At 42.1% G+C, this 24573-nt stretch overlaps 1 protein-coding gene across 1 annotated transcript in view; it reads left to right on the top strand.

The window, feature by feature from the left end:
• NOLC1 (nucleolar and coiled-body phosphoprotein 1) overlaps window positions 1-24573 on the top strand; it is a 45992-nt gene that overhangs the window by 10356 nt on the left and 11063 nt on the right. The window contains exons 4-13 of the mRNA XM_068257951.1: window positions 1374-1495; window positions 1973-2135; window positions 3094-3179; window positions 6455-6611; window positions 8888-9031; window positions 11914-12165; window positions 15125-15262; window positions 15816-15971; window positions 17158-17748; window positions 23374-23477. Coding sequence (XP_068114052.1) covers window positions 1374-1495; window positions 1973-2135; window positions 3094-3179; window positions 6455-6611; window positions 8888-9031; window positions 11914-12165; window positions 15125-15262; window positions 15816-15971; window positions 17158-17748; window positions 23374-23477 — 1913 coding nt within the window. The remainder of the gene's footprint in view (window positions 1-1373; window positions 1496-1972; window positions 2136-3093; window positions 3180-6454; window positions 6612-8887; window positions 9032-11913; window positions 12166-15124; window positions 15263-15815; window positions 15972-17157; window positions 17749-23373; window positions 23478-24573) is intronic.

Raw genomic sequence — 24573 nt, 5'->3', positions numbered from 1 at the left:
CTGAAAGGGAAAAAATAAGATCTAGAGTTGAAATTTCTTTCATTTCGTAGTGAAATTATGCTATATTCTATAATATAGCACAAATACAAATACATTGATCCCAGATGTTAGAATCTTTCTCAGTAATATTTTCAATATTTGTCTGTTCACCAAAGTGGACCTAAACTCAGAACTTCCTCTCTGCTAGAAAAGATGAGCAATACCATTTAAAGAAATACATTTTGTTGCAGCCCACATAACTCCTATTGAGATTCTGCAGAATGGTTGTTTCCTGGCTTCGTGGGAGCACAGAAACAGCATATTAGCCTGTCTGAACGGCATACCTCGGCACAATGCTGACAGGTCAAATCACTGTGGCTCTTTATGTGCAGATATGGGAGAATTAGACACCCTGGCCCATATGCAATTCACTTTTTCACCTGAGTTTTCTCCTAGGAGATACATTTTCATTTTGTATTTGAAATAACCTTTCAGCATTTTGCAAGTCAAAAAGTACCAAAAAGTAGTTGAAAACTACTATCAAAATTATTTGAAGTATTTTCTTGCTTGCTGGTGGTTTAAAAGGCTTTTTATTTAGGAGTTGTAAAAATATCACCTACGAGAAAACTCGGGTGAAAAAGTGAATTGTATATGGGCTCCTGTTTTCTCTAAATACATGCAGGGTGGGTTTTTCTGTTTTCCTTCTCTTGGCTGGGGGTCCGTTAGTTTTCAGGAAATCAAATGCTGTTACTGCTGCACACCTGATCGAGCCCTTGCATCTGTGATTTTTCCAGCACAACCTATCGATCCTTTCAACCTATGCTATGGAAACCTGTTACCCTCCATATTTATATTGTAGTTTGAGTTTTGAGTACAGTATATTAAAGTGAGCAGCATTGTTGGCGCCATTCTTGCCTCACAGTGCTGAGGGCCCAGGTTTGGACCTTAGGCAGGACACTATTTGCATGAAGTTTATATGTTCTGCTGTGTTTTGGGGCATTTAGTCCCACATTCCAGAAACCTACAGCTACGTTTCTGGTTTCCGAAGTTGACCTTAGACTATGGTAGGGATTTTAGGCTATGGTTGGGATTAGAGCAACGCTGGGCAAACTACAGCCCACGTATGCTGCTTCTCCAGGCCTCCGACAGGCGGCCGGATTCCCCTCCTTTCCCTCTCCCTCCGTGAAAAGTTACAAGTAGGCAGTGGGAGAGTTGAAACTTTCCTCGCTCACCGATGTCCCGCATCGCGTCTCCATGACAGCAGGGCATCACATGGCGTAACGCATGTCAGCTCCTCTGAGAGATGGTTGGTGATGTGATTCTGCTGAGACCTTCAGGAGATGTTAGCACTGTGTAAATACACAATAATAATAATAATAATAATCTAATTTCAGCACCACCTGCAGGAGGTAAAAAGCCTGTGACCAAGCAGCCTCCCCAGAAGAAAGCTGAAAGCAGCAGTGAGGACTCCAATGATGATTCAGAATCTGAGGCGGAAACCAAGAAAGCTCCTCCTGTAAGAAATCTTGATGTTTTAGTGCTTGCCATTAGTCAAACATTTTATCAGATTCACATGGTTGTTCTTTAATAGTACTTATAGTAAGAATGCACAAGAATAATAATTTCCAAAGCCCACCCAAAAATGATTTCAGGTATAGTATTACTTACTATATACTATAATACTAGCGATATTACTTACTCTGGTAAGCTAAGTTCACGCACTAGATTACTTTTATGGGTTCTTTTAGCAAAGCGTTTTAATTTTGAGGTTTGGTTGCCCCTTGCACCCAGAACACACCCATTTATCATAGAGAATTGTATTCCTTCCATTTTAATTTTGAGTTATCACTTGTAACTTTCGTTTCTTTCCAGTCTGCTGATTCTGTTTGTATGAAAGTATTTGTTTGCTGCAATTAATACATTTTCTATTTACGGTATTTGGCCGTAACTAATAAGTTTGTGTAAGAAAGTTAGAATTTTTTTTTTCCTAAAGAAAAAGACAACACCTTTGCCAAAGGCAGCAAATGTGAAAACTCCACCTCAAAAGAAGGCAAAAGATTCCAGTTCTGACTCCAGCAGTTCAGAAGATGAATCTCCGAAGAAAACACCGGCTGTTCCTGCAAAATCGCCTGCTGCAAAGTCCCCTGCACAGCAATGTAAGCATATTTCTGGTCTTCATCATATGTGCCATTCCATCAAGATGATCGCACTGCCTTCTCTACATTACTGGTTAATGGACATTGGAAGTGAGAGGCATATGATGGCTGCCATATTTATTTCCTATCAGTTGCCTGGCAGTCCTGACACTACTTCTCTGCAGTAGTGCCTGAATCGCACGCCAAAAACAAGCATGCATTATATCAAGTCAGACTTAAGTCAGAAACGCCTGATCTGTATGCTTGTTCAGGATCTATGGCTAAAATTAAGAAGATTATTAGCAGGATAGTGGAATAATTTGCATTGTTTAAAAGGAAATGACTGTCAGCCTCTCTATTTCTCTCTCTCCGGGTATGCGTTAAACTCTGTTCCTGTTCTAGTTTCTGGCTATATGATTTTATTATTTTCTGTATAAATATACAAATGCCATTCTTCCATTTTGTATTTAACCTTTTCTTCCTTGGCATAGTCAGAGCATGCTCACTCCTAATAAATGTACTTTTTTTATGCACATCTAGGTAATTTATTTGGTATTTTGAAAGCCTTCCAACACCTACAGTAGCAGATAAACATATGAAGCAGACATACCAAGTTGCCCTTTACCTTCCTGTGTGTATCTGGTGCCTGCTCTGCCAAAATGACTTCTACAGAAGTTGGGCAGCACAGCACCCAACACCAAAGCTAGAAACTGATAGTCTGAGCAGACCAATTTATACATGGCTATGGGCAGGGGGGCTGACTTATACTGGGGGAACATCTGGCTACTGTGGAGAGGGATATACTGGGTAGGGGGCTTATACAGGAGTCAATCACTTTTTCTTGGTTTCTGAGGGAAAAGGGGGTTCCTCAGCTTATATGCGAGTATACGGTAGTCATTTTTTTTTTTCAATAACTTGAAAAATAAGTCTCTGGAGTGGTATCGGATTACAGCTGATCATATGTTCTTTTATTGTTAAGCTGTAGCAAAGAAGGCTGCATTAGCGAAAACTCGGAAGTCGGACACTAGTAGCAGTGAAGAGTCTGATGACAGTGCTCCAGCAAAGGTAACATAGCACATCTTCCTTGCTTATACTGGGGGGAATGGAAAAAGCACTGTGCTGCAGCCTACACTAAGCACCAACTCATCCCGCATGAAGACTCTGGTACCAAAACATTTACTGTATGTAGAGTGCAGTGAAAACCATTAAGCGGTTATTTTAAATACATTAGTATTATGCTACATTTTCTCAGTAAATTACCCTATGCATCACTGGCAGTGTAATTACTTGAAACCTTTTTTCCCCAACTACCTTATTTCAAGCAAATATTATTGTTGCAAATAAATGCCTACAAGAAGTACCGTATTTTTCGGACTGTAAGATGCACTTTTTCTTCCTTAAAAGCCGCATCTGGCCAGTAACAAAGAAAATTTTTCCCTGCAGCAGCCCCTCCCCTGCTAGATCTCTTATAACCCCAGAGTCCAGAGAATAACAAAACAAACTTTCTCAACGGCACCCCTCCCCCCGCTGAGCCTCTTGTTGCCCCCAGCAAGAACACAATAGCCAATTGTTACTACCGGAGCGGCTCCAATGCCGCTTTATGCCTCTCTGATCTCCCCGGCAATTGCAGAGTCTGAAGTGCTACAGCGGAAGCCTAATGACCTGTTCCAGCCTCCCCGATCCTCCATCTCGTGTCCTTCCATGCTTGCAGCCTCACACTGGCGTTGTCTCACTGCGTGACCCGACGGTGCGCAGTCAGGTCACGTGATGGTGTACACCGTCGGGTCACGCAGTGAGATGACTCCAGACTCTGCAATTGCCAGGGAGATCAGAGAGGCATATAGCGACATTGGAGCCGCTCCGGTAGTAACAATTGGCTATTGTGTTGTTGATGTGGGCAACAAGAGGCTCAGTGGGGGGTGGGGAGGGGCGCCGCTGAGAAATTTTGTTTTGTTGTTCTCTGGACTCTGGGGTTATAAGAGATTTAGAGGGGGGAGGGGCTGCTGTGGGGAAAGTGTTTTTTTTTTTTATAATCACTGGCCAGCGGCTACAGGTTGGGGGGGGGGGGGGGGGCATGGAACAGGTTTTTTTTTTTTTAATTCTGGGCTGCTAGGAGGAGCCCCAGGAGGAGGGATGGGCACCACAGTAAAGCATTTTCCCTGCTGTTGCCAGGGGATACAGAATCTTGAGGGGTGGGGGAAGGGGTGCCAGTGTAACTGGGAGGCAGTTGGGGTTAATGTAGCTGAGGAAGGCAGCAGGGGTTACTTTAGATGGACAGTGTAGCTTAGGAGATAGTTAGCTTGGGGAGGGAAAGCTCCATAAGACACCCCTGCACCATAGATGCACCTAGGTTTAGTGATATTTCTTTTTCCTGATTTTTGTCCTTAAAACCTTGGTGCGTCTTGTGGACCGGTGTGTGTCTTATGGTCCGAAGAATATGGTAATTTTTCTCTTGATCTCAAGTAATTAGTATGGCATTGGCTTCTGTAGCCCAAGGTTAATATCAAGAGGCGAATCCCTTACCAATCTTTCTAAAGTCTCCTGCAGCTGCATAAAGATGCCATGAGTTTTATTATTTTACTGGGGGATATTTTTTTTTTTTTTTGTTTCTTTAAGAATACTGAGGTGAAAATAAACTGACTCGATAAAGAATTGTATCCATCATCCTCCTCCTAAAAATGACTTTTTTTTTTTTTTTTTTTTTTTTTTTTTTAGTTATCACATAGTTTTTTTTTATATTTAAATCTACTTCTTAAGTGTTTACGGTTTTACTGTCTCTGCTCAATGACATATTCACTGGATGATGCCAGAGCTAAAATCTATGAACTGTTGAACCTTTTTATCTCTTTCCTGCTCTCAGAAGTAACTTTCTGCCAGGAAAGTGTATTATGGCTGTAATTCCTCATCAGTGAGCGTTATCCGACTAGATCCCGATATGCCTATCTCATGTCTCATATCACCTCAGTGTTTGTTTTAAGCTTGGGCTACTCAGTGAGACTGTCTGCTTGTTAGCATTTGCTTTATTTGCAGTACACCGATTTAAAGTACTGTATTTGCTGAACTACAAGATGCTCCTCAGGATAAGACATACCTAGGTTTAGAGTACAAAAACCTGGAATAAAATATACTTGTGGATCTTCTCCCCCCAATTATGTTCCCCTTGTATTATGTGTCTTCCTGTGTCCTCCTCCACTCACCCTGTGCAAAGTAGTTTGCAACGGGTGCATGTCTCACCTGATCCTGGGAGCCTGCAGCGATCACAAAACACTTCTCCTCTCCTTCAGTCTTTTTCTCCACACTTTTGGAGGTGAAAAATACAGATAATTTTCTTACCTACTCTCAGTACTTTCCCACTTGCTGTGTGCTTAGAGCTAAGTTTGTTGAATCAGAGGAAAAGTAGTTTAATTTGTGATTTGTAAAATCACTAATCCAAAGCAACAAGTTAGCTTTCTGCAATTGGTATTTTTATTCGGTCACTAGTGACCTTAGCCCTTTTATAAACAAGCTCTAGGTCTGTCACAGGCACATGTCAGCGAGCGCACGCCTCTCCTGGCCCCGTCCTCCCCTGCAAGCTGCGCGTCATTCTTCCAGCTTTGTCTCTGCGTCCCTGCACATGCGCAAAACAAAAAACACAGGGACATGGTACGCAGAGACACTTGCTTATTATTATTATTATTATATAGTATTGGCCTACATCTTAGGTAAGACAGTTTCTTTAAAGTAAACTTGAAGAAAGCTGTATACAGGAAGTATACAGGAAGTCCCCGACTTACAAACGTAGTCCCCGACTTAAGAACGACCCACCGATACGAATGGAATGGATTCTGTTTCCATGGGAATTTTTTTCAAATTGGACTTGTAGTTTTTGAGAATCTATTTTAAAAAATTCAAGGAAAAAATGTCTTTTAAACTTGTATAAGCAGGCACAGAGGGCAGAGGTGACACAGAGGGGGTCACTGGAGGAACAGGGAGGTACAGAGGACAGAGATAGCACAGTGTTCCAACTTAAGAACAGATTCAGGTTAAGAACGAACCTACAGTTCCTATCTCGTTCGTTAACCGGGGACTACCTGTATAGAAGGTGCCGTTTCTGGCTACATTTTGAAAAAAATCACCTTATATTAGGCTGTTAATCTTTAATACACTCTGACCTGTGCGTATGAAGGTCCCATATGCATGATTGTTTCATGTGTATCGCAGACAGCTCTGAAGAAAAGTTATTTATGATGGGCAACAGGCACTTAATATGAGATAAAGATAGCAACATCTGTATTCTCAGATCAGGTACCCTTTGAATCCTGTGCTTTGTGTGTGTTACATGCGTGTGTTATATTCTGCAGCCTCCTGCTACAAAAACTCCTCCAGCCAAATCTCCAGCAGCAGCCAAATCTCCGGCAGTGAAAAGGGCAGGCCTTGGGAAAAAAAGCTCCAGCAGTGATGATTCTTCAGACAGCTCTGAGGATGAGAAAGCTGCAGCAAAATCTAAACCGAAGCCAGGTAAGGGAAATGTAACTTTTAAGGCTGACATTAGGCTTTGATGTTTATCTCTTATAGGTATGTTGCTTGCTTTACCCCCATACCTTTTACAAAATATGCATTCTGATAATTTGCAAAGGTAGACATCAGTTAACCTGAACTTTTTTTTTATTTTTTATTTTTTTTAAGTGGACCTGAACTCAGAAATTCCTTTCTGCTCTAAAAGATAGCAATAGCATAACCTTAAAAGAAAAACCTTTCTTTGTTACAACTGATACAAATCCTGAAATAAATCTGCACGTTTTCTACTTCTTGCTTTCATGGAAGCAGACATATTGTTAACATCCTGTGCTTTCTAATGAGCTCATCTTTTGTGGCAGGTGACGGGAGAGATCAAATTACACCGTGTGATTAGACACAAATGAGGGGGATATTGGACAGGTTAAACTCTCTAGACATACAGGTTGCATTTCTCTGTTTTCCTTCTGTCTTATGCTAGAGTTCAGGTCCACTTTAAATATGATCAATGGTCTTTCAAAAGGTACAACTAAACCTAAAATCAAGGCAAATCATGTTGATCAGTGAAAATTCTAAGAACTGCCTTTGAAACTGAACAGTTAAAATTGTAAAATCCTAATCTTTATATAACGGTTGTATGTATACTTCACTAAATATTATGTATTCTCAACAATGTAAAACTGCTCTATTCCTATGTTTTTTAGTTGTTACTCCATTACAATAATAAAAAATATTTTTGAAAAAAAACATTTGAAAAATTTGAGTAAATTTACTTGCTGCTACTGTCTAGCTATCCATGCAACCTTAAAGAGAATCTGTATTGTTAAAATCACACAAAAGTAAACATACCAGTGCGTTAGGGGACATCTCCTATTACCCTCTGTCACAATTTCGCCGCTCCTCGCCGCATTAAAAGTGGTTAAAAACAGTTTTAAAAAGTTTGTTTATAAACAAACAAAATGGCCACCAAAACAGGAAGTAGGTTGATGTACAGTATGTCCACACATAGAAAATACATCCATACACAAGCAGGCTGTATACAGCCTTCCTTTTGAATCTCGAGATCATTTGTGTGTTTCTTTCCCCCTGCATCTCTCATGCACTGAAGTTTCAGGCTGCTCTTTTCTTCCTGCAAACAGCTTTGCCCTTGTCTGTAATTCCTCACTATGTGAAAGCCCAGCCAGCTCAGAGGACGATTTATCCAGCTTGTAAAAGAGAAGAGAGAAGCTGCTCTAATCTAAATAATACACAGGCAGTGTGCATAGAGGGGCCTGGAAGGGGGAGTTCATAGCAGAACCACAACACTGAAGAACTTGGCAGCCTTCCAGACACAGGCTGACAAGTCTGACAAGAGAGAGATAAGTTGATTTATTACAGAGACTGTGATAGTACAAAGTGCTGCAGTAAGCCAGAACACATTAGAATAGCTTTTGGAACTTGTAGGATGATAAAAAACAGGATGCAATTTTTGTTACGGAGTCTCTTTAAAGCAAACCAAAAACGTCTGGAAAAAAAAATGCCTTAGTAGAGGGAAGTCTCTGGATTTTCCAGAGGCTAGCCATGTCCTCCTCGACCCAACCACTGCTTATCGGGACCCACTTAGTTTCCTGCCACGTTTCCCTTCATGCACCAGTGTGGCCCTACTGTGCCTGTTTGAGTAGACGTGCCTGAGCTGTAGCATGGACCTGCTTGTAGACAAGCGGCTAGGGCTAATGGTGCAGGTGTGTATTCACACAGGCAGGCACAGTATGGCTACGCTCATGCACATCCGGAAGCGTGGTCATAAGAACAAATCTGACTAAGACTTATATAAATATATTCAGGGGGTCTATGCGTGGCAACAATGCGAGCAAAAAGCACACAGTAAGCCTCCGGACTGTCAAGAATTTTTCCTCTAACTAGATAAATAGCTTGTCTTTTTTTTCTTGGAATTTACATAAATTGTAACGAAGGATTTTATTTTTTCTCTAAAGGTTATCATGCTGTGGCCAATCGTTTACAGCAGAGAGGAAGTTCTGACTTTAGTTTCACTCTAAGTGTATGATGAGTAATGGAATTGTTTTGTAAAAGGTATTAGGGTGCCTACTCCCATCTACTCAGGAACACAGTTGTGCTTGAAGTGAGGCTTTAAGATTAGGATTTTAAGCTTTAGACTGCTTTACTTTGTGTTGGTAGAAATTAAAATAGAAGCAGATATACAGCCATGCCAATGTTTTTGTGACTAAACATTTCTCCAGTTCAGCATGGGACGTAGCTAATTCTTGCTGAATTATTTTCAGGTGCCTACAGTGCCGTGCCCCCTCCCAACATAGAGAAGAAAGCCCCAACTCCGAAGTCAACACCTAAAGCAAATGCTAAGAAGGCAGAGAGCAGCAGCGACTCTTCAGATAGCAGTGACAATGAGAAGCCAGCAAAAAAGAAAGGTACCACTTTATTCAGTGCTTCATAAGCTTGCTTGACTACTTCTTCTCTCCATCAGTAATATTAACTGTATACAGTACTCGAGCAACTAAGTCAGGAGCGCAAAACTGAATAGTTCAATGTTCTATACAGGCTTAAATTTTTTTTTTATTTTTTTTTTTCACAGATTTTTTTTTTCTCAAATTTTCTAGCTTCAGAGTGGAGATCAAGGCAAATTCTTAGGATTAGTACTGGGTTCTGGTTACAACTTCTGTTTAGGTTATTATTGTTGTCTGGGTCCTCAGTGGAGCTTTGGTCTCATTTCCTTTTTATGAAACTCCAGTTATCAGGACAACATTTGTGGAAAAATCTCTGTTGGAGACACAGATGAAAATGTAAAACTGATGCTCCCCCTCCCTACTCTTGAAAGTGCCTATATTGTTTGTTTCCTCTGGAATAATTTGCTTTTACTTCTTAAGGTACCACCAGGTGGGGCCCCAAAATACACCCCCGCACCCTTGCTGCACACCTTCCTCAGCCCCTAAACAGCCATACATAACTGGATTAGCTTTTTACACTGGAAGTAAAAGTTAAACAGTCAAACTACCAAAGTGCTTGTTTAGAGTTATAGCATTCCCATTGAATGTAAAGTGGAACTGAAGGGTCCTAAAGAGTTTCACTTACCTGGGGCTTCTGCCAGCCCCCAGCAGCTGACCTGTGCCCGAGACCGTTGCATACCGATCTTCTGGTCCCCCTTTCACTCCTTGCATTCAGTGTCCACTGTGCCTGCGTGGCCCTGGCCGTGCACATCCTCGTTGCCGGGAGCGTACTGCGCTAGCACAGTAGAGATTTTCTTTTACCGAACACGCGCAGGACGCTCCTGGCCACGGGAATGCATATGAGTACGCGTGACCAGGGCGCAGTGGACGTCGACTTAGAAATCTGCTTCCGCTACGAGAAGTGTTTTCCCCAGCCGCGTGACATGAAAAAGTAGCTGGGTGGCGAGTGACCGGATGGAGGGTGACCTGATGCACAACTCTTACAGCATAGGAGGAGGAGGTCATCTGATGACTGCTGGGTGCTCACCAAAATTATCTGGGTAGAGCACCCAGCTAAAAGAGCCTGGGGAGAACACTGGAGAAGAAAAATGAGTCGCGGCAGGGGAACGGATGATCAGTATGTAACGGCATGGACACAGGTCACCTGCAGGGGGCTGGCAGAAGCCCCAGGTAAACAAAACTATTTAATTTTTTTAGGGCCTTTCAGTTCTGCTTTAAAGCCTGGTACACAAATTTGGCCAATTTTACCACCACCATGTAGTATGAGTGTTTACCTACACATTCTTTTCATAGTACGGCTGACAGCTCCTCTTTAAATACTATCTCAGAGAAAAAAAACATACCCGTATATACTCGCCTATAAGCCAGGGTACCCACTTTCCCCTCAGAAACCAGGGAAAAGTGATTGACTCACGTATAAGCCCCCTTCCCAGTATAGCCCACTCCACAGTAGCCAGATGTGCCACAAGGACGATAGTTGTGTCTCAAGACGCCACTAGGTGGGGTCATAGATGAGACAGAAAATGCAACACAGGAAGAATCCCCAATCATCGCACCGCTGACACATTGCTTGCGCACTCTGCTCCACAGGAAATCTTGAGCAGCACACTCTGCACATTATGTTGCAGGAGATGGGGGGCACAGACACAGCAGGGAGTCACCTGGCAAGAGTAGAATTTCTAGTGCATTATCCTTACGCTCCTCTGCAAATAACAAAACCTGCTCCACCATCCTGTTCTGCTCCACTGACTTGCATATAAGCTGAGGGGGTAATTTTTCAGCTCATGTTTTGTGCTGAAAAATTAGGATTATATGCGAGTATATACAGTATATAAGTGGATAAATACTTGCTCTACCTACATAACATATGTATTGCACTGTCCACGTTTTCATTTTAGCGATTTTTCTACAGTAAAAAAGAGAAAATCCTTCTTAGCATTTTCCATTTCAAGTGTGGCTATTTTTAAGCCAATCCTGATGTCATTTCCTGCTCTACTCTCCTCTGCCTGATTTGCCTGCCCTTCACTATAGAAAGTGCATTGTCTCAGCATGAGAAATATTGGCCAATCAGAGAGAAACAGAGATGTGGGAGGGGAAAACAGGAGGGAAAGCGGTTTCAGCCAATCAGGCTGCATTAGTTAAGTCTGAGGGGGAAATATAGATGCAAAAAAGGACAACCCAGCATGCCCTGCAACTTCCTTTTTGTGTACCATATTTTGTGTGTACCAAATAAGAGTCAGGTACACTGGGGAATGATCATTTATCAACAAGAAAAGTAATAGTGATTTTAACTTTTGGATTGCCTGATCAGCATCCTTGCAATCAATCCTCCGCGCTACATCCAAACTCCAATAGTCAGCTAGAGATGACATATGCTGCAGCCACCCAGTGCTCAAAAGAAATAGGTGACCGTCACCGGATAAAATTCAGCAGAAATGTCATAAAGTTCCAAAATATTTATTCAGTCAACACACAAATATAAAACCGTACATAGAGTATTTACATTGTGGCCCTTATAACAGTGAAGAGTCAGTTGCACATCCAGTGCACATAAAGATAAAACAGTGTAAAAGCTCAGTCTCCACAGCTCATTAGCATCCTTATTGTTTATCAGATAAAAATAAAGAATTGATTTAATGCCCGACAGTTACACTTTAAAGTCTGTTGGCCCTTATACTACATAGGTGTTAATGGCCAATCAAAATTGAATGTGCATATGCAGCTTTATTCAGCTGGTTAGATCTGTGTTGTTTTTTTTTTTCCTTATTATTATGAAGTTTATGTGCAAAATAAATAGTTATAAGTGGCGCTGAGAATACCATTCTTGTATTTATCCTTCTGTACAGTAAAAGCCACCCCGGCAAAGTCTCCTGCAGCACAGACGAAACCTGTTGGTAAGAAAGCTGAAGCAGAATCCAGTGATTCAGACTCAAGTGATGAAGATGAAAAAACTTCAAAGCCAGCAGCAAAAGCAACACCTGGAAAGACTGCAACACCTAAAGCTCAGACAGCTGCACCTGCTAAGACTCCTACACCGGCAAAGAGTGCTGCTAAACCTGCACAAGCCAAGAAAGATTCCAGCTCCTCTGACAGCTCAGGTGAGTGTTGGCGTAAATGTGGTGCATCAAGCATATGTCATGGGGTTCATGTTACTGAATCAATAAGCTCCCATTTTACATAGAACTATTTTAATGCAATTATGCTTTTCTAATGCAGATTTAGAAATTTCTGCACTGGACAAAAACAAAAGAAACCGAAACATGTGCTTTGTAATGGAGTGGGATGTTAAAAATTCACTGTAATAACATATAGTAGAATGCAATACATTATTTTGGATGCCTGCTTTTACGGTAATTTTCCTGATGTCAGCATCAAAAACCCTTCCCCTAGCAATATATTGGCTGTAACCCTGCCCTCCCAGTGATGCTTAGCCTAGGCTGATTAGATTTGTGGAATTCTCCCAGAGCATTCTGGGAGACAAGAAATATTTTGTACTGGCTTTGGAATTCTCAGAAACAAGTGCAAATTTGGACAGAGGCGCCAGGCAGGTTAAAATGATCTAAAAACAACTAAAAAGGAGGAGTACAGGTGGACTTACCTCCTGAGATGATGGACAATCGAGATTGTTCAAATCGCAAATAACAATTTATTTTGGCACTCCGCAACGCGTTTTGCAGGTATAACCCGCTTCATCAGGCAAGGAGTGCAAGCTCAAAAAAGGTCCAATAGTGGCAATGCGCCTCTGTCTGTCAGAGGCGCATTGCCACTATTGGACCTTTTTTGAGCTTGCACTCCTTGCCTGATGAAGCGGGTTATACCTGCGAAACGCGTTGCGGAGTGCCAAAATAAATTGTTGTTTGCGATTTGAACAATCTCGATTGTCCATTTCAGGAGGTAAGTCCACCTGTACTCCTCCTTTTTAGTTGTTTTTAGATCATTTTAACCTGCCTGGCGCCTCTGTCCAAATTTGCACAGTATATAGTCCACCTTGGGTGGAGGGGACTGTCCCCTTCTTTCTATCTACAGAGAGCGACTTCTTAAACCTGGGTGGGGTCAGGTTCTAATGCTCCCCACCTGCATTTCAAGTGGTTGCCTGTGTGGTAACCCGTGTTTGTGAGTATATCCACATCTGTTAATTATTTCGCCAACTATTGTTAGACTTACTGCACTATATTGGGCTCTCGGTTTTTCTTTTTGTTTTAAGTGTCTCAGAAACAAACATTCTGCAGAGATCAACTGCCAGTACTAAAGATGCTGCCACCTGTGATAAATTTCATAAATCAGGAAGAGAAAAGATTTTATATAGGCAAACACTCTTGAAATGTATAAAGTGTGTGTGTGGAACTTCATTTTCAATACAGTTCCACTTTAAAGAGAACCAGAGATGAAGCACCCTCTTGTATTTTACCTTATAAATCAGTGGGAACATGACAGTAAACACCTAATCTGCCCTTTGTTTCATTGTTCTCTGTGTAATCTGACTGTTATCACGTCTGATAAGAATCCTCGACTGAGAAGTCAGGCTGCTCCGTCTAGCTTTGCTACAGAAAGATTATAGCTAAGTATGTATTCTGTGGTGTTATTTCAAGCCCAAGCCTGCCCCCTTGTGGCTTTGCTATAATGACTCAGCTATAATCATTCCCAGCAAAGCCAGATTTAATTGCTCAGTCTGGGATTCTTGTGACTGCTGTTAACAGACACTTTTAGCAGTGAGGAGGAAACAGAGAGCATGGTAAGTGTTTTCTCTAATGTTCTTACTGATATATATGGTAAAATACACAAGGGTGCTTCCTCTCTGGTTCCCTTTAAACCTCATGAGCTTAGGGGCCACTTTGTCATATTTAACACAGTCCTTTCTGATCGTTTAGGGTTCATTCACACTAGTTAGTGAGTTAAAATGCATGAAGAAAAACTCATGAATGGGTTTGTGAGTTGTGCACTTCCATGAGTTTTAACTCCCGACGAGTTGAAATGCACAGAAACTCACTGTTATAGTGTGAATGATGAAATGGACGTCTATGGACTTTCATGTTACCAAGTGAAATGCACACTGTGCAGTGAGTCATAACTCAAAGTATAAATGAGCCCTAAATGAGGCAATTGTTTAGTGCTCCATCATCTTATTTAACAGTGTGTTTATTTTCATTTAATGCAAGTGCAGGTTAACCTTGTGCTTGGCAGTGGGTGTAAGCCACTTCCAGTCTTATGGCCAACTTTCTATCCACTAGTTGAAGACTTTTTCTCCTGTCCACTCATTGGTCACCTAATTCACATGGCATTTACAGCCTCACATGCTTAACACAAGCCTACTGGATCTGTACTGCAGTTCTATGAAACAGCCCTCTTAAGTGTATATTGTCTGTTTATATAATGGCTAATACTTTGTACATCGATAGTGTACCGGTTAAGGGCATCGCCATTGACATGGGAGACCAGGGTTCCAATCTTGCCAAGGGTCTGTACCTATTCAGTAAGGAGTTCAAGGCAAGACTCCCCAGTACTGCTGGTGGCCTCTTGAGTGCGTCCCAGTGACTGCAGCTCTTGAGCGCTTTGAGTCCGACAGGAGAAAAGCGCTATACAAATGTTTGTATTGTATTATCATTAAAGCTAATGTAACCCTATTAAAAAAAAAAAAAGTCACATACTCACCTAAGGAGAGGGAAGGCTCTGAGTCCTAATGAGCCTCCCCTCTCCTCTCCCGGTGCTCGGTGGATCCTCCGTGCAAATCCACCGCCATGGGGACTGCGGAAGGGCGGCGGCTCCATACTGCGCATGCGTCATAGAGGGCAATTGCGCATGCGCAGTATGCAGCGGCCTGTCTTCGAAACCCCCCTTCGGCGGCGGAAGTGGCAGTATTTGACCGAAACAGTCGAATACTGCTTCTGGGGATCCTGCGCGGGATCGGGAGAGGAGAGGGAAGGCTCATTAGGACCGAGCCTTTCCTCTCCTTAGGTGAGTATCTGATTTTTTTTTTTTATTTTTTTTTACACGGGTTCCCATTAGCTTTAAAGGGTAAAGAAAGATATATATATATATATATATTTTTTTTAAACTCAGATTCAAGTGATGAGGAAGAAAAGAAAAAAGCTCCAGTTAAGCCAGCAGCCAAAACGCCACCCGTAAAGCCCTCACCGAAACCTGCCACGGCCAAATCTGCCACAGCCAAGAAGGACTCCAGTTCTGATGATAGTTCTGGTGAGTGTTATTGTATTTTACATATTAACTTTTTTTTTTTGGGGGGGGGTCTAAATGTGCCACCTAAAGCTTGAGTCTTGTCTTGAGAGTGAATGCCCAGCATGTAGTGGTCAGTGTAATAGATTTGTTTTGAAAGTTGGAGATTTTTTTCCTAGAAGAAACAGTTTTCAGATTCCTTATTTATGTTTGGCAGAGTGGGCGCAGTGGGCATTGTGTAATCGCAGCTATACTAAGGGGCCTATTTATAGCGTTGGAATATGTTGCTGCTTTACAGCTCACTGCTCATCACATTGTTTTGTAAAACAAAGCATCGGCCTGTTTTCAAAGGTGTTTAACACCACTGCAGTGAGCAATACAATCCATTCCAGCAAACAAGTCAGCAATAGTGTGTTACAGGAACTGGTTTCAATTACATGTTTTGTTCAGGAAGTGGTTAAAGAAATGTTTGGTATCTGTTATTGTTTCAGACTCTTGGATTGCTTTGGAGAATAAATTTGAAAATGTTGCTTGCTTTTATTGTATTTTAATTTTTTTTCCTGGTTTCTCTATGCAGACTCTAGTGATGAGGAGGAAAAGACAACAGCTAAACCAGCAGCTAAAACTACTCCGGCTAAACCTGCCGCTAAAACTCCACCAGCAAAGCCTGCTGCAAAGGCAACCCCTGCCAAACCTGCCGCCAACAAAGACTCCAGCTCTTCTGACAGCTCTGGTAAGAATGATGGAACGAAATGTGTTGTTCCCTACTTAAATGTAACTCGCACCTATGTACAAAAAATAGTTGGCGGCTGGTGGGGGTGGCTATCATTACTTTATTATGGGGGTTGCTCCCTAGCCCGACCTACACCCCCACCCCCAAAAGCAGCCTGGAGGGGAGAAAAACTCTGTGCATGCAGGCAGCCTGGAGGGGAGGAGACGCTGTGTGATTCACACAGCCTGGAGGGGAGGAGACCAGTCTCCTCATTTGCTCCTCTCCCCTTCAGCTGCGCCTCCCCTTTAGCTGCGCCTCTCCCATCTTCTCCCTGATTCTGCTAAGGCAGCAAAATCTGACAACTGCGGCTGCGCGGCTTCAGATTATGACAGGTCGCGATCGACCTATTGGGCACCCAGGCCCTAGAGCTTCACCGCAGGAACAAGATGGCCTGCACAATAGCATGAAGCCGCTTGTGCACTGCTTTTATCTAGGTGCATGAGTAGCTCTGCGCTATTGTGTAGGTGGTCACTTCTCCTGCGCAGTTCAGCAGCACTTGTACATAGGCAGGAGCGTGACCAGGAAGAAAGAGGGTTCTTTAAACATTTAGAAGCAGAAAGCGTGCTAAGCCCACATCTGCCCCGCACTCCCACCTACTATACTGACAGGCTACGCACGGAATCACAGATAAGTTGTAAAGCCATGAATATCTGCATGATGTACGTGATACAGATGAACTATGTTATGTAATATACCTGCACTGGTGTTGTTCATTTGCAATAAATGTACATGCTTGGACGGAGGATGCACGCTTTCTGCTTCTAAATGTTTACAGTTCAAGTGTCTTCCTTCAAGTTGTTACAGCGGAGCACACGTCCTATGTAAGCATTGTTCATATGCACAGCCTGTCAGTGGTACGTTAGCCACCAATACACACAGAACTCGCTAAATACGTTGAAGTTGACATACCTCTTAAAGGAGAAGTGCCGCACCACCTCTGTTTCTCTTTGAATAACCGAAAGAGGATTCTTGCAAGCAGCAGTGAGCTCAAAAAGTATCGGAGAAGCCTCTGGTCCATTCATTTATCACAGGTTTAGTTTAAGTAAATGTAAATTGCAGGTTAAGCGTTGCTAAACACATTGCTACCTCTTATGATTTTAGGAAAATGTATTTAAAAAAAAAAAAAATCTTATCCTTCTTATCCAAGATTCAGATAGTGAGGAAGAAGCTGCAAAGAAGGCAAAAAGTAAAGTTGCTCCCAAAGAAGCAAAGCCAGCAACAGCCATAAATGCGAAGACTGAGGCAGAGAAAAAGACTCCAGTGAAAACTCAGACCCCTAAGGTTACTGCAGTAGGGAAGAATAAGGCTGCAAAAAAATCCAGCAGTTCGGATTCTGACAGCTCAAGCAGTGAAGAGGAAAAGAAGGTTGCTAAAGCTGTTAAGTCACCGGCTGCTGCTGCACCTGCTGCTAAGAAGCCAGTTGCTGTGAATAAAACGAAGGCTAGTAGCAGTTCGTCATCAGACAGCTCCAGTGAGGAAGAGGAAAAGGCCAAAAAGCCAGCTGTGAAACCTGTAACCAAGTCCGTCCCCTCAAAAAAAGAAAGCAGCTCTGAAGAGAGCAGCTCAGAAGAGGAAGAGGTTAAGAAGCCAGCTACCTCAAAGTCTCCTTCAGCAGCAAAACCATCCACAACTCCCAAGAGTGCAAAGTCCACACCAAACAACGCAGCCAAGAAGGCTAAAGAGAGTTCTGAGGAAAGCTCCTCTAGTGAGGAAGAGGAGGAAGAAAACAAAGTTAATGGTATGTTTGTCCTTACAGTGGTTCTTTTGTAATGGCATAGAAAAAGTTTGACCACGTTTTTCCAATATGTCACTCTAAAGTAGACCTGTGCAGTGTGAACTGAGCATATATGGTGATTAAAGGACAACTAAAGTGAGAAATATATAGAGGCTGCAATATTTATTTCCTTTAATACAATACCAGTTGCCTGGCAGTCCTGCTGATCTATTAGGATGCAGTAGTGTCTGAATGAGGCTAATCTTTCAGATCTGACCATGTCAGAAATACCTGATCTGCTGCATGCTTGTCTAGAGTTTAGAAAACCAGAGCTAACCTAAAGAAAAGATTCTATACATACCTGGGGCTTCCTCCAGCCCCATACGCACAGATAGCTCCCACGCCGCCATCCACCGCTGTCTGCAACTACGAGAACTGGCTCACCGCTCTACCGTCAGTCGGAGCCAGTCTAGCGTAGCAGAGGTGTGCTCTTTGCGTATCTCTGCAGCAGTGTATGGAGAGATGCGTAGAAGGTGCACTTCTCCAGCGTAGCCCGGCTCCGATGACGTCACTGACTGGAGCCGGTTCTCGTAGCATATGGGGCTGTAGGAAGCCACAGGTATGTATAGAATCTTTTCTTTAGGTTAGCTCTGGTTCCTTTTAAGGCTAAAAGTATTAGAGGTAGAGGATTAGTACAATAGCCAGGCAACTGGTATTGCTTAAAAGGGAATAAATATGGCAGCCTCCATATCCCTCTTGCTTCAGTTGCCCTTTAAGTATAGAATCAGATGTGCACTTCAGTGAGAAATGCAAGACACTGTTGTTTTATTTCCACACCATGCCCAAGAGAATAATATGCATATTAATGCTGCTACAATGTGTTTAGAGGTAGACCTGCCTTGTGACCTGTCAATGCCGTTACTCCTTTAATCACCTCAAACCCCCCCCCCCCCCTCCCCTTCTTTAAAGAGGAACTCCAGTGAAAAGAATGTAATAAAAAAGTGCTTCATTTTTACAATAATGATATATAAATGGTTTAGTCAGTGTTTGCCCATTGTAAAATCTTTAAAATCCCTGATTTACATTCTGACATTTATCACACGGTGACATGTTTACTGCTGGCAGGTGATGTAGCTGCTTTTAGCTGTTTACAGCTGTTTCCAACTGCCAAAAAAGCAATTTCCCACAATGCAACAAGGTTCACAGACAGGAAACTGCCAGGAGTACTATGGTACTCAGTTTCTTGTGGGAGGGGTTTCATCACAATATCAGCCATACAGAGCCCCCTGATGATCCATTTGTGAATAGGAAAACATTTCTCATGGAAAAGGGGGTATCGGCTACTGATTGAGATGAAGTTCAATTCTTGGTTACGTTTTCTCTTTAACCTTCCTTCCCTATGTAAAATTATCTCCGGCAGTCATACAGACTTATCCTTGGCAGTCTAGTGACCCCCTTATATATAGAACTATCCCTGGCAGTCTAGTGACCCCCTCCTCTTTTATATAGCGCTATCCCTGGCAGTATAGTGTGCCCCCCGCCCTTTATGTACAGTTATCCCTGGCAGTCTAGTGGCTTCCCCATAGAATTGTCCCTGGCCGTCTTGTTAACCCTCGCAATCTAGTGCCCTCCACCCCGTACATGTAATTATTCCTGCCAGTCTAGTGCCTCCCCTTTCCCCCTTGTGAAGACTGGCAGCAAGAAGCATGTGGGAAAGTATTTCACTCACCTCTTCTTGGTTCCAGCGAGAAACAGCACCCCTCCATTCAGCACCGCAGCAAGCCCCGTACTGCTGCAAGTCCAGGCTTGTTGAGGTCATCAAACTGGGACCCCCAGTACTTGCAGCTATAAGAGACTGGCTGTGGTGAGAATCCCCTACTTCCTTAGTGATTGATCAGAAGCCATTCAGCATGTCTCCTGATCATGGCTCCTGACCTGGCTATCCTGCTGATCCTCTGTCTCTAATCCTTTAAAGTGGACCTGAAGTCTTGCACAAGACAAAAGGAAAACGTATAAAAATGCACTATATATATATATATATATATATATATATATATATAATGTTTAGCCTGTCTAAATCGATTTCATCTGCGTCTAATCACAAGTTGTAATTTGATCTCTCCCTGTGTCAGCTGACTGCCTCGGCAGATAAGCTCATTTGAAAGCAAAGTATGTTAACAATATGTCTGCTTCAATGAAACCAGGTAGTAGAAATACTGAAGATTTGTAACAGCTGTAACAAAGAAATGTTTTTCTTTAAAGGTTATTATGCTGTTGCGTATCTTTTAGAGCAGAGGGGAAGTTCTGAGTTCAGGTCTACTTTAAGCCATAGACTCTGAGCAAGCATGCAGCAGATTAGGGGTTTCTGAAATTTTTGTCAAATCTGACAAGATTTGCAGCATGGTTGTTTCTGGTGTGAGTCACACTACTGCAGCCATTTAGATCAGCAAGACAGCCAGTCAACTGGTATTGTTTAAAAGGAAATAAATATGGCAGCCTCCATATACTTCTTGTTTCAGATCCACTTTAAGTGTCAGTGGTCAAATGACGGCTAAATTTCCCCATTGGCTATCATTCATAAAGGAGCTGTCGGTAAGGAAAATCGGTGCGGGAAAACACCGCTGCCGGTGTTTTAGACTTCTGGCTGCTGATTCATAAAAATGTATCCAGTTGCGGTAGAAGTGCGGAGATTCCCCGAACTAGGCTGGCGGTAGGCAGGCGGTAGGCTTGCGGAGACACGGAAGCTGCCTAGTTGATACATTTCTCCGTGTTACGCTCTGCTGCAGCTGCCTGGGAGGTCTGTGTGTCTCCATTCACTTACATTATCGCCACATCAGAGGGAGCGGTACTTTCCGACTTCACACCGCTTGCGGTGATCTTTATGAATTAACATTTTGCTACATTTTATACAATAAACACCGCACAAGGCGGTGATTTATTGCTGTGCTCGGTAATGTCAGCTTTTGATGCGGAAGGAGCCTTTATGAATGCAGATTTTGCTACGTGTGCGGTAAAGTCCGCTGTTTTAAGCATTTCCGCATGCGGAAATGCTTTATGAATGATAGCCAATTGTGTGTGTGCTTGATTGTGGCGGGAGCACAAGTGTATAAATCCTACATCCTGTTAGGTTTTAACAACCACATTCAGGATGCAGGATTTACTTTGGGCAGTCCCCAGAAGGTTAATGCGATGGATAACTTCTATGCCCATTGAAGAAGCTTAAGAGCTCTGCTTACTTTACTCACTCCAAATTTTGTTCCAAATTCACTGAGCAGACTTCAGTTGTAGCTTGCAGACCAAGATCTGACTACTGCATTATAAGAGATTTTTAACAGATAAGATATTGTATCTAACAAAAAACCTATTTATTAAAAAAAAGTTCCCTTGGTGTTCAGTCAGGGATGATTTAGACTCTTTAGTGCACCTTTTCACAGAGATTTACAAGGAAAAGCTCAGAATCTTCTAAAAATAGTTTCATCTGTGCAAATCAGATATGTTGAATTGTGATGGAACTTGGCTTTTTGCTTGTAAAATTGTTCCTGAGTTTAGGTTTATTGTAAAGCTGGCCATGCAGACGTCCATTTTAAATCTACCAGTTGTTTGTCACACAATGAGCCAGGGCTGTGGAGTGGGAGTCGAGTTGGAGTAATTTTGGGTACCTGAAGTCTGATTCGGTGGTTTCATAAACTGAGGAGTTGGAATCTGATGATTTTTGTACCCACTCCACAGCCCTGCATTAAGCTGCATCCATCAGTTTGGAGCAAAAATCCTATCAAAATTACGATCGGACAATACATTTTGTTAGAGAGCAGGGGTAGACCAACAGCTCATAGCATTACACTGTATTGAACCATACACATATAAAGCAAAACTATATCTGCCCATAGAACAGCACTAAACTATGATTAGGCAGAATAATCAAATTTTATTTCAATTATGATTGCACTATCAAAATACCATAAACAATTAAATTCGGTATCTCCACAACCAAATACTGCAATAGGTAATATCATGCTTAGGTAATATATCTCCTATTAGGTGACTGCTATATATCAATAAATGTATATAATAAATGATTCCCCAGGGTGCTCCTAAATTGAGCTACCATGGGGTATAGAACCTGGGTTCTCCAGTGTCGATCAATATAGTGAGTTAGAGAAGGGCCCTGTAGACCAACAAGCAAGAAGAGCGTAGTGCATTAAGGCAATATACTTTTATACAATGTATACATACATAAAATTATCATCATCAATTATAGAAAATATGTGACAAAGTGCTGTGCATATAGGCGACTATTATCCCAGGAAACTGAACAGTGCACACAAAAGAAAGCAATACTGTACCCAGACCATAAAGGAAGCAGCCAGCAACAGGAAGATGGCATGTGGAGAGGAGGGGACCCCCGGCAGAGCTTGCCTGCATCTCTTCAAAAAGCGTCTTGACTGCTGCGATATCGGTGTAGCTGTCTGCCAGGGGCTCCCTCCTCCTCTCCCCACTCCATCCTCCTGTTGCTGGCTGCTTCTTCCATGGTCTGAGTACATTATTGCTTTCTTTGTGCGCACCGTTCAGTTTCCTGGGATCATAGTGCACCGTTCAGTTTCCTGTGACAGCCATACTATAGAACACATACTTGCAACTACATTTATTATATTTGGGCATGATCCTATTATAAGATTAAATAAGAGAAAAATATAGCTCTCTCTCAGGGTATTATGCCTATTTATAGTTTGTGCATTTTGTAGATTGACGTTTATGATGCATTGAAGTGTGCCTTATTGTCAATTTTTTTGTATTTTACAGAAATCTCATTTTATGTAGTTTGTGTAAATATGGTTGTATAAGATCAGTAATATAGTAAAATCCCCTTATAGTAAATTTCAAGGGACCTGGCTAAGTAGTTTACTATATCAGAAGTTAAACATGTCAGAAATTGTCATACTTGAAGGATACATTCGGTGGATACAGTCTTGGCTCCAATTCCAAGACTCTAAGCTACAGTCCATGTTGCAGTCTTTAGCTCATGCACTATTAAGGTAATCCACATAGGCTTTGAGTAGCGTGCAGATCGTGGGCTACAAGTGGCTGCCAGCCTGCTTACCAACCACGGCTCATGGGTCTCTGACTGATGTGTGGTGCATGCGCCTGCCCACTTTCCTTTATAGCCTGTTATAGAGTACCACAGGTGCCAGAAAATAGGTTCACTAAAGCCGGAATTGTATTATATGGGAGTTTACTACAACCAGCTTTACACCCATATAGTTTAAATTTCCAGGTCCCAGCCACACGCCATTACGTTTGCTTATACCTGAAGTTCCACTATATCGGAGTTTACTATTGTATATTCATACAGGCTCAGGACATGGGGGTCTGCATTTACTGTAATGAGGTTTTACCCTCACTTTCAATTAATCTGCTACCAAAGAATATGAGCTAGAGGTGTTTTATTTTGAGTATGCTTTAGTCATACAGGTGAAAAATTTGAAAAGCCCTTGGCAGCAAAAGGGTTGCTCTATACTTGCTCTCCAAGTTCAGTAATCTCCTGGGCTTCAGGTTCACATTAGAATCTACTGAGTAATTTATAGATGAGCTCTGTGATAATCTGAGGATTTGCCATAATTCTTGTTAAATATTACCTGTAATATGTTCTAGGTCTTGCTGGAAAACGGAAAAGGGATGATAATCAAGGACTAACGCCCGACAATAAGAAAATTCAAGTGAAAACGCCAAACACATTCCCCAAGGCTAACAAGAAGGTGAGGAAATGAGTCAGCAGAAGAGTGACTTCCATCTTGAATGTGGACTGTGGGAGATGAATGTATTTGCCTTTATATTAAAGGCCTTATTTTTACCTAATTGCTATAGAAGATGAATAAAACCCACAAATAACACACGTGGATGTCTTCATTGTGTTTATTGATGTAGTCCATGGGGTCATGCATGAATGGAGTGAGTAGTGTTATGACTGTTGTGACTGTTTATGACAGTGGTGTATGGGCAGATCAACCAAGAGACAGATCTCTCTCTGACTTAATCTAAATGGAGATAGAGAGCTGTTGGATGCCCGTACACTGCAGGCCATTTTCCGATCAATTTCAGCATGAAATCTTTCAGGAATTGGCCTTGCGCCGCCATTGATTCAGACCCCTCTCCCCCGCTGCCTGTGCAGCTCCGCCGACTCCAGGGCTCACATGCAATTTTTTTTCCTGAATTTTCTCCTAGTTGATATTTTTAAACTTGTCAATATAATGCTTTTTAAGCCACCAGAAAGCAAGCAAATACTCAAAATCATTTTGATAGTACTTTTTCACCTACTTTTCAGTACTTTTTCAGTTGAAAAATGCTGGAAAGTTATTTTAAATAGAAGATGAAAAATGTTCTCCTAGGAGAAAACTCCTAGGAATTGCATATGGACCCGGGTCTCTTCCGCTGTCTCTCCCCATGTGATGCCATCACAGCGAGTGGTGGGAAACACGGCAGAGGAGACAGGAAGGAGCTGGGCAGGTGAAATTTACAACGCATGGGGCCATTTTCAAGGGGATAATAGCCGGGGGTTTGTCAGTCTTTGCGATATCTCACACCATTATGGCTGTAATATCAGTACATGTATGGCCAGCTTTATACTTTTTAAGGTTGAAGATAAAAATTACTTAAAAGAACTAAGGTGTGAATGTACATTTTATATCACTTTTAAAGTGCACCCGAGGTAAAAATAAACTGATGAGGTAAACTATTGTTTATACTCCTAAAATTACCTTTTTTTTTGATATCCCATAGTTTTTTTTTATATTTAAACATTTACACTGTACAACTAGATTACGTTTTTTGTTGCTTCTGCTCAATGTACGCCTA

The sequence above is a fragment of the Hyperolius riggenbachi genome, chromosome 10, assembly GCF_040937935.1.
Source record: "Hyperolius riggenbachi isolate aHypRig1 chromosome 10, aHypRig1.pri, whole genome shotgun sequence".
Taxonomy (NCBI): Eukaryota; Metazoa; Chordata; class Amphibia; order Anura; family Hyperoliidae; genus Hyperolius; species Hyperolius riggenbachi.
Note: the sequence above shows the minus strand (reverse complement) of the source record. Positions and strands in the feature narration are given on the sequence as shown.